This window comes from Gekko japonicus, unplaced genomic scaffold (genome assembly GCF_001447785.1).
Source record: "Gekko japonicus isolate JY-2015 unplaced genomic scaffold, Gekko_japonicus_V1.1 scaffold50, whole genome shotgun sequence".
In the NCBI taxonomy this organism is placed as follows: Eukaryota; Metazoa; Chordata; class Lepidosauria; order Squamata; family Gekkonidae; genus Gekko; species Gekko japonicus.
Window position 1 is genome coordinate 405,132 of NW_015164666.1, and position 11,164 is coordinate 416,295.

Consider the following 11,164-nt stretch of genomic DNA (forward strand, 5'->3'; position numbering starts at 1 on the left):
GAACCTCTTTTTTAAAAATGCAGTATCTTTAAATTTACACTCCTGTTTCTTTGCAGCTTTACATAGTGAGGCATTCTAGAACTTTAACTGAAGGCAGTAAAAATTTGACAACCCTCACAGTTTAACTGTCCCAGTATTGGGTGGTGTTGGGGAGATTCTGTAGCTCAGTAGCAGAACACATGACCCACATGCTGAAGATCCCAGGTTGATTCCCCAGCCTCTCCAAAGATATGAATGCCCAGCAGAGTTGGGGAAAGACCCCTGCTTGAGACCTTGGGCTCAGTGGACTGACGGCCCAGATCACTGTAAGGCAGCTTCACATGTTCTATGATATGTGCACAAATGCATGTTTTGAGTCAATGAGCAGTACGTTTCTAAGCATTCCAGTTCTTCTCACCCATATCACGGAATTATTTAAAATACTGTAGAAAAATGACTTCAGATGGCAGCTTTCTAGCCAGCTATAGATTGCAACCCCCTGTTTTGGTAAAAACTCTCGTCAGTGAACTGACTGATAGACGCCTTCCTTCCATTTTTTTTTCCTATTGAGACATACAAACATCTACAAATTAGTGTCATAAAAACAAGCTTTTTAAAAAAAACCTACAAAAACATTTGGCTTACAAAATAAATACTAAAAATAAAGTTTTCAAGAACAATGATGCAAAAAAAATGTTTAAGCAGGAAAGAAGAAGTTGTTAAGGTCAAATGTGGGACAAAAGACTCAAGAGAAAGGTATTTAATTGGCATAAAAGGTAGCAAAACAGATTGGGAGATGACGATGCCCACTTCCGATCGAAGCCTGAGAACAATCGAGGCTTAGCATGTAAGCCCTATTCTTAGATGCACTTCAGTGTATGCAGAATTGAGGTCTGTATTTAGAAAGACAGAAAAGTAATAAAAGTTTAAAAATAAACTGAGTCCTAAGTTGTGAAGACTCTCAGGAAAGGATCAAGCTTGACATATTGAAAGATCCATGAACAGATCTCCACCATTTTAAAATACAAGCCATAGAAATTCCTAGTCCAGAGAGAATACATATTGTGTGAGAAAGGGGAGTTTAACTCTTTCCATTATACCCGTTTCCTGACCTCAAACAGACTCTCAGAGCTATTTGCTCTACTGGGGGGAAAATACAGGTTGCCTGTAGGTTTCTAACAGGTCCAATAGCAATTCAAGTGGGGATGGGGTGACAGTTTGAAGTAAGAAAAACTGTGTGGGTGAAAGCTTTAATCCCTGTGCTGTGGCCCAATTCAAATTAGGAACCTGAGGAAACAAGTTAACAATACAAATTGGGAGTTCAATCCAGACCTTCCAATATCTCATCTCTTTAGACCCAGAGACATTTCTACCAAATGCAGAAATGACTGTATAACAATAATTTCCACAGTTCTAAACTGGACTAAGAACATCATCTGAAAGCTAGTTTAGTGTTTTTTTTAAATTCTTGGTATGTCAGTCTCACTGAATAATTTTAAGCATGAATTTGGACAGTCCTCTGTACACAAGTGAATTTCACCCTTCATTAATACAGATTCTTGTTTTTTCTTCAGCAGAAGGGGATACATGTTAGACATAAGGCAAAGGGATTTGTTACAAGAGAGCTACTGATTTAACATGGGTCCCCGTTCTCATACAGTTTTCTGTGTATGCAAAGTTCACCAGGTGAGCAGAAGAATTGTAGCACTGTGGTCGGCTGGCAGACCAAAGGCAATCGCTCAGTTTGTCTGTTACCCTGTTAGGTCATTCTTTGATTGTGATGGTGGCACACAGTTTTTCTGGACGCAATACTAGGTGCATGCAAAGCCCTGTTGTGCACAAACGTCTCTGGATCCTTAGCACAAAGACAGGTTATGGGGTTGAAATACAGGCTATTTCTTTCTCATCATGGCACACTTTTTCTTCCCCAAACAGTAATGTTTTTAGCAATCCTTCCCTACTCCAAAAGAAAACGTCAATATATTCCACCATGAAGACCAATAGCGTTCAGAAGGATGCATTTCATCTAATGTTCTTTTCACATACATAAAATGAAGCAGTTTATACTTCAAACCCTGTGTATGCACTGCTAAGGAAGGGTTTAATAATAATTTTCGACAGTCCCAAGCTCACTGAAGAACTATCCAGTTGCTTAACCCCCATTCCTTTGAGGTAGGTAAAACAGTGTCAGCTCTGTATTTATTATGAAGTTATTTGACTCTTGCATTGTAAGGGAATCTCTTAAAATGCCTTCGTATCACTGAGGCACAGCTTCCTTTCAACAACAATGTTCTCTAGAGACATCAATGACTCTCTTTGTTTTTGGCTGAGCTTCTATACTCACATGGAACTCACAATATGCCAACTACATCTGCAGCATCTTTGGCCTGAAGGGAAAAGCTAGGAGATTATTCTGACTTTAACTACAATATTGCAAATATCTGTGGATGGATATATGCATTATACTTACTTCACATATATGTGCACTGTACCTGGCTGCAATCCACCACACAATTAGGGATACTACTGCCCATACAAATGAATTGGTTTAAGCATGCCGAAATCTATGCTGGATTTGAAGCTATACCTGTTGTGAATAAAGCAGAGTCCTAAATTCACCTTAGAAAAACGCTGCCCATGCTATGAAGCCTCCAGCCATAAAACCAGCCAGATGACTCAGCTATAAAAGGGGGGGGGGTATGGAGTTGGATCAGTGGAAGGTGCAGCGGATGGAGGCAACCAGTGTGGATGATGTCACAAGGGGCCAGATCAATGAATTTTCATATCCCAGGTACTACACACTGATGCGGGACTCAAGGTGGTTGGCCTGAGGGGTTTTGGTGGGCTGGAAAAAAGCTAAGCCCAGGAAACAGATTGGCCTGCTGTGTCTGATGCAACTGGAAAAGTAAGGTAAAGATTTCCCTTGCTTGAAAGCTAGTCGAATCTGACTCTGGGTTGGCAGTGCTCATCTCCATTTCCAAGCTTAAGAGCCAGCGCTGTCCAAAGACGTTTCCATGGTCATGTGGCCGGCATGACTAAACACCAAGGCACACGGAACGCTGTTACCTTCCCACCGAAGCGGTACCTATTTATGTACTTGCAATTTCTTGCTTTTGAACTGTTAGGTTGGCAGGAGCTGGGGCCAGAGACGGGAGCAACTGGAAAGCAGAGGGTTAAAAGCAGCCTGCTCCTCATATGTGCATGTATGAGAGTGTGTGCGTGTGTGTGTGTGTGAGAGAGAGACCTATGCTAGGAAACTCTGTTCTGAATTTAGATAAGGAAGCTATCTCCGTTTTCTTAGAGACTGTAACCCAACTTTGTAGCCTGCATAATTGTACTCAAGGTGCGTTGATCTCTCAGTCGTGAATACAGTTTTTGTCTGTTAAAGAAATTATAACGGCATTAGTCTGAATATGTTACCAGTTTCTCCTCGCTTGGTGTTCCCGTTGCTAAATGGGTATTTGAGGAGAACAGATGAAGGGGGTGGTGACAGTGGGATCCAAGTGGCACCCCAATGCTCTTAAAGGAGGCACAGTAAGAAGGTTGGGTCTCCACTGCAAGCCCCACCAAGTCTCTGGACAAACTTGGCTCTCTTGGCTGCTGAAGGTATACTGAAAAGGGGTGAACTCTGATGGGCTGAGAGGGAATTATTGCTATGCCATCCTCAGAGCCGCAGCTCCTATGTTCCTATGTGCCAGGAAGTACAGCTAGCAACAGTCATCATACTGCTGAAGACAGAGGAATGGGCCCTGCAAGAAATGGCACTGGAAACCTCCAGACTTGGACAAGTAGAAGGGGCCTTTCCTCTTTCTTTGCTCCAGATCACAACATACTGAGGCTGTCTCATTTTAAAAACAAAACAAAACTGAATATGTACTATAACCCTTCATTCACATATAACAAAATTTGCCTTTGTCTGCCCAAAGGTTCCACAGACAGGGCAGAACTACACAAAGCCTATGACAAGAGTGGGGTTGGTGGGATTCCCTGACCCAACTATATTCTTTTTGAAGACAAATGTAATGCGACATCAGGGCCTGATTTGGCTCAGGAGTGTGACATGAAGTATGCAGGCATATCACTTGGTATGCAGGGCAAAAATATGGTGTGTGGAAGCCTGCAAATATAAGCATAATTAGTTTAAAGTTAGACTTAAATCCTACCTCCAAACAAGCTTGTTTAGGATCAAGGTATAACACATCCATATTTTTATGACTGTCCTGCCAAATATTTATGGAGCTTGGTTTTTTAAGCACATCATTACTTTAGAGGAGATTTTCCATGGATTCTTGCAGAAAGCAAATCCAGTATGTAGTTAAACTGGTTTTGTTGGTCAGACAATATAATTGTGACCTCCCTACAACCCAATGGCATCAGCAGATGAGTCCATCATGTTGTTTGAATTAATAAGTTCATTATCACAATGGCAGCGAACAGTGAAAATTAGACCCAATGTAATCTCTAGTACTACAGCAAGAACCAAGCTGCACATCTAGTTACAAAGCAGACTGGCTTAACTGTAGCATATCTCCTACCCCATCCTATGTCTATCATTTAGGATCACTTGTCCTGTGAATTCTGAGCCAAAAATGAGTTTTCTATCTCTGCTGGCAGCCACTGGTGACATGTAAGGAGGTGGGGAAACTTTCTGTGTGATGGTCAAGTTTCACATGGCGGTGATTAAGTTTATGTGCTCCAGGGTGCATAAGGGTTGTGGGGAATATCACATGAGGGCCAGCTTTATCAGCTACTAACATAAGAGGATTCCAGATGGCAAATATTATGATTAAAAACCCATAAAAGAATAAATAGTTTGAAAGCTAGAAGAGGCTAGGTCAGCTGTTGGTTGCCTTGTATACACAACGTTTATAAAACAAGCATGTCACTCTATCTTACCTTAATAACAAGACCCACAATAAATTAATTAAAGATAGAAAATGCACTTCTGTTTAGAACAAGTTCAGTTTTTCAAAAGTGTAAGAAATCTGTGTTGTATCTGTAAGGTTAAGACACTGAAGTGGAAATGTCATTTCCCTGTCACAAAATGGAGAACCACAGTCACTAGCAAGACCATTGTAAAAATTTTAAAAGGCCAGAGTTCGGCTACTTCACAACTGCAATTTTTTAAAAGGGCTTTTTTGTTTGTTTGTTTCCAGCCTATTCCTAGAATAGAGATGAATACTGGCAGTTGTCCATCCTCTTGTTTCTCAGAACAGACCATTCCTTAGAAGGTGGGCAATCAGGTAGCTAACCCAACCAAATAAACAACCTGGCTCTTACATCTAGATACTGTTACTAACAGGCCCTTTTCTGTGGGACACAAACAGTTTTTGGGCAACAGTTAAGTTCATCAATGTGCATGAGGACCTAGCTATATGATCAGATTTTCATGAAACACTGTGTAGCTGCTGGAAAAATATCCTACACGAGGTGCCTACTGCTATGGAAGCTTTGTGTTCTGAACATCTCTTCATAAACTATTTTGAGTGGCTTCCTGGGGGGCTCTCCATTGTTGGCATTAACTGCTAGTATCCTAAGTGTGTAAGGCTTCAATTTGCCCTAACTGAACTGAGTCTGCCCTCTAAAATGTACCCATTGTGAACATCCTGACTGAAGCCTAATAGTGGGCAAGCTGTTCTTCAAGAAAGTTTGCCTACTGTTTTCGAACTTCCTCAGTGAGGACACCCTGATAAATTTACGAGGAATCCCAGTGCTATCCCAGAAGTGTTTGAAAACCACTGCCCTGGGCAAAGGCCTGAGTGTTGCTGCTCTTTGTCGTGCACACTTGGAAACAAATTAAGTCAAATTTTGACAAGCCTTCCCTATTTGCTACCTTGCAGCCCACCTAAGTAACTGCATCCGGTAAATACCTTTCTCTATGAACAACAGAGATAATGGAGATACAAATTCCACCCGTGGTGGAAAGGGCCTGAGCTTAGGCAACTCGGACATGAGGTTCTTCTTCCATTTCCTGGCCGAGGCTGGTGTATGTTACTGAAGGTTCCAGCTGCCCAGTGGCTGGCAAGTCTACAACAGGTCCTGATGGGTTTCGGAACTGCTTGTACACTCTTGGATCTTGGGCAACATATGTGGACGTGGAGAGGTACAGCACCAGCCCAACAAGGATGGTAAAGAATGACAGAAGATAAAGTCCTGAAAACTAAACAGAAACAAGGATAAGGCTAGTAAAAACACAGCTGGTTAACCAACACAAAATGAAAGATGTTGTGAAAACGGTAAGTAATAATTATGACTCCTTGCCCCCATCCTGTTAATTATCTCCAGTGAAAACAAAAGTTATGTAACTAATGCCTTTTTCTGGGTGACATGTCATAAAAGAGTATGCATTTGTGTCTGTTATGTCCTTCATGCAAAATGAGGACCAGAGATCTAGATAAATATATTTGATGAGATGTGCCTTGAGTATCCAAAAAATCTGTTCACTCCATTCAAATGGAATAGGTCCTTGAGGTTCATTAGTTTAAAAATGGGATATAAATAGCAATACTGCAATGAAAACTGGTGACAGAAAACACACATCCAATACAACACAGTGGAAAAGTAATATGGAAAAATTCAGTTTCTGGAAACTATGGTATGGATCCAACCTTCTTCTAAAGAGCCTTCTGTAAGCATAAGGAGCCCTTCCTCCATCTTAAGTAGCTTTTTTGTAGGAGGAAGAGCCACTTAAGTTGGAAGAAGAGGTCAAACTTTGCTCAGTGAATGGGGTGGGATCCCCACCACCACCGCCATCCTTTTAAAGCACAGGTAGCTAACGAACAACAAAGGTAAATCATAACATTGTGAAAAGCAAGGAGGATTGACCAGGAGTTTCCCTTGTACTAGTCTACTAAAATAGATAGAAACTAAAGCAGGGTAGGTTTCAACTATGCTACCTATATCTAAACTCTGAAACAGCAATCTATAACACAGATCAATTTTAGTTCCACTGAATTCAAGAGCACAGTATTGTATTCTGGAATGAGCCACAGGAGATGTGTAGATATAAGAATGTGACCCAGGCCACTGACAAAGCACTTACCTACGTAAACATTCCATGTCTGTTCCATCATGTTTTACTGCACCTACCATGTGAAGTTGTTCATATGCATATAGTTTTACTACAGAGACCTAAATAGTGGCCTGTGTCATATCTATACTGGGGCATATGCCAAACATTTCTATAACCTCCCCCCCCCTTTTGCTTAAGCCAATGTAGGTCATCTTAGCTTGCAAGCTTTAATCAAAAGGGAAAAATGTTTACGAATACTTTATTCCATGGGAGCAAATGTATGGAGAACTGACCAGCTGGACAGTCTACAGGAGAGCCAGGTGAGGGAAAACTACAAAGAAGAAAAGAGGAGGAGGGTTGTTGTTGTTGTTTTTTTAAAAAAAAAAACACTGGGTTACTACAGTATTCATGAGTCTTCTCCTAGCATCTATAGTTTTATGGACAGAGTTCAAGGGGATTCATATGTGCTATCTATAGTGACAGCACTACCCAACAGAAAATCCATGCTAAAGTGGTTATGGGCTTTATTGTTAAGTGATCATAAGGGTGCTGGAACTGGCAACACAGAAACAGCTATAAAGTCTTTCTTTCCTATTTATTAACTTTTGAATATTCTGCAGTAGTTTATTTTATCAGTTGCCAAGCATCTTTTCTTGCCTGTGGACATAAGAATTTAATCAAGCGCCAGATGTCTGTAATAATCGATTCTGTATTGCTATATTTGAGGCTAATGGCGCTCAAAAGTAAGGTTACCGTAATAGATTCAGCCCAGCTCTCTTGTTTATTCCTTTTCTGCTGAGTTTTACAATGTGTGCATACAGCATGATTGTCAGAGAATTCTGTTCTTTATCTCCCTCATACAAATGCAGCACATTCTTAAGCAAAGAGAGGCAAATCATTTGCAGCTGAAGCTCATTAATTTCAGTGTAGGTTATTGTGTAAATCACCTGGGAAGAATGCAAGAGTGAGGATGGTCTTATGGTCTGCCAGGCTCAGTCATTGTTTTGCATCAGAATCTTCTACAGCCACTGAATTTCCTATGATTTTCACTCTAAACTTACTCTGAGAAATGATGCATGTTTTCGGTGAATGTATTCCGGCTGTTGTTTGTCGCACCTCTCTGCTTTTGTAGTTACAGAATTAAAACACCTAGTTCGGAAAACAACTGTATGTAGCACTCCCATCTTCCAAAGTATGTTAAGACATTCCTCACACTCTAGAATGACAAGGGTTGGGGCTGTGGTTCAGTGATAGAGCACCTGCTTTGCATGTACAAGGCAGGTTGCGCACTATGACAGACTTCCACTGCAGCTCAGTGGAGCAGTGGGAGCAAAACGGGGGGTGGGACCGACATAAAACCATAGAGATTTGGCAAATTCCTAGAGTGCTGCATGATGTTGTGATGTCACTTCTGAGTATGTAACTGGAAGCAATGTCATGGCATTGCATTATGCAATTTCTACCCCTCTGAGTCTTCTGAGGGGTTGCATGCAGAAGTTCCCATGTTCAATCCCTGGCATCTACCATTAAAAAGTCGCTGGCAGCAAATGATGTGAAACACCTTGACTTGACACTGAAGGGCTGCTGGCAGTCAGACTAGACAATACTGACGTGGACAGACCAATGGACTGACTTTTACAAGGCAGCATTACATGTTCAGTGTTTCTCTTTCCATGATACTGTGGAGCTGGGTCTCAGAAGCACGAAGAATAATATCGCCAGAACATGAAGTAAACTGAATGACAGAGGACAGAATGCCCATTGCTCCCACTCTGCAGCCGCTCCACTGGCTGCCCATCAGCTACCAGCCTCAAATTAAGTTATAGGTTATCCCACACAAAGTCCTTCATGGCCTTTTGGTCCTTCATATCTGAAGGATCTCCTCTTTTCCTATGTTTCTTGATAATAACTTTGCTCACCTGAGCAGGGATGTTCTGCAGGTATCACCCTGAAAATGGGCAAAATCCACAACTGCCCAATACACGGGGGCATTCTCTACTGTGGCCCCTGCCTGATGGAACGGCCTGCCTGCTGATGCCACAAATTATGCAGTCGAGTTTCCCACATTTGGGGAACTTGCAGGAGTCAGCACACCTGAAGTGCAATGGATGAGTCTCACCCTGGGACAGAAATAAAGGTCCAACTCTCCTGGCTTTCTGCAAACTATGCAACACTGAATTATTCAGGAGGACTATTTTTAACACAGGTAATAGGGCTGTATTGTAACAAAATGGTTCAGAAATATGCTTTCATCAAGCGGTAGGGACTGTGGACTCTACAATTCTGTACAGAATGTACAAACTAGTGCCATAAATATAATCCTATTATGTAATTTCTGCATTCTTCCATGTTAATGCTTTGTTTCATCTCCCATTCTGTGGATTATATTGATTAACACCATGTAATCCATCCTGAGTCTCAGTGAGAAAAGTGTACTATGAATAGTGATTGTGCACTGGGACAGCTGGTCACAGAGCCAGCCAGAGGGCTAGTGATCTTGGGCTTGGTTCTGAGCAGGTCTCAAGACCTGGTGAGAGATGTGGTTACCCCTGAGAACAGTGACCACAGTGCTATTAAGTTCAGCATTCAGGTTAATGAAAAGTTACCCCTAAAGTCCAAAACTGTAATCTTTGATTTCAAAAAAGGGAACTTTACAAACATGAAGGGAATAGTAAAAAGAAAACTGAAGGGGAGACACAAGAGAGTCTAATTCCTAGAAGATGCTTGGAAGCTATTTAAAACCACACTAATTGAAGCCCAAATAGAATGCATTCCACAGGTTGGGAAAGGCACTGCCAGGTCTACAAGAAGGCCTGAGTGGTTAACAATGCAAGTCAAGGAAGCTATAAAAAGTAAAGAGGCTTCTTTTAAAAAGTGAAAGATCTGCCCCAATGAACTAAACAGGAGGGACCACAGGCTCTGGCAAAAGAAATGGAGTCAATAATTAGGCATGCAAAAAGAGATTTTGAGGAGCGGGTTTCTAAAAGCATCTAGACAAATAATAAACATTTTTAAAAATATATCCAGAGCAGGAAACCAGCTAGAGAAGCAGTGGGGCCTTTGGATGACAAAGGAATAAAGGGTTTGCTACAGGAAGATGGGAAGAGGAAGAGGAGCTCAATGACTTTATTCCTTCTGTGTTCACTGTGGAAAGTGTGAGGCATGCACCCATGCCACAGTCCCTATTTTTAGGAAGGGAGTCTGAAGAACTGAGCCAAATTGAGGTGACGAGAGATTAAATTCTAGACCTGCTCGGGAAATTAAAAGCTGATAAAGCTCCAGGTCCTGATGACATACATCCAAGAGTTCTTAAGGAACTCAGATGTAAGATAGTTGATCTACTAACACGTATATGTAACCTACCACGAAATTCAGTTACTGTGCCAGAAGACTGGAGAATAGCAAATGTTACACTCGTTTTTAAAAAGGGATCCAGAGAGGGACCAGGAAATTGCAGGCCAATCAGCCTAATGTCTGTCCCAGGCACAGTAGCAGAAACTGAAATCAGAGATAGAATTGTTAGGCACATAGAGGGACAAAGCCTGCTTAGGGAAAACTGGCATGGCTTCTGCAAAGTGAAGTCCTACCTCACTATGCTTTTTGAGTTTTTTGAGAAAATGAACAAATATATGGATAACGGTGACCCAGAAGACATTATATACCTGGACTTTCAAAAGGCTTTTGACAAGGTGCCTCACCAAAGACTCCTCAATAAATTTAGCAGTCATGGGATAAGAGGATAGCTTCTCTTATGGATTAAAAACTGGTTAAATGACAGGAAATAAAGATTAAGAATCAATGGACAGTTCTCACAATAGAGGGAAGTAAGCAGTGTGGTCCCAAAAGGATTGGTATTGGGGCTGGTACTATCTATATATCTAATAGCGAAGTGGCCCCGTGAGTGCGGTCCCCGTGTGTGCACAAAAATCTTAAAGTGTGTAAAAATTATCGGGGGGGCCTTAATTTGACAAAAGTAAAAAAGAGTGTTCCCTGCGCATGCGCAGGGAACGCTCTTGGAACGAGGGCTGGAGTTTGCCGCCGCCGTAGCCCCTGCGGACCCAGCCGGCTGGGTACAAGTGCGGCCGCGAGGCCCGGCCGGCTGCAAGCCGCTGGCTCTCGCTTGGGGAGGGGGAGGCAGCCGGCCTCGCCGCCGCCTCTGCCCCGGGCCCATCT

The 11,164-nt window shown here is 42.0% G+C and overlaps 1 protein-coding gene across 1 annotated transcript in view; it reads right to left on the reverse strand.

The window, feature by feature from the left end:
* Nucleotides 1-5,914: 5,914 nt before the first annotated feature.
* The window catches only part of SLC35F1 (solute carrier family 35 member F1), a 349,356-nt gene continuing 344,106 nt past the window's right edge, over nucleotides 5,915-11,164 (reverse strand). Inside the window, exon 8 of the mRNA XM_015409056.1 lies at nucleotides 5,915-6,139. Within this exon, the coding sequence (XP_015264542.1) occupies nucleotides 5,915-6,139 (225 nt within the window). The remainder of the gene's footprint in view (nucleotides 6,140-11,164) is intronic.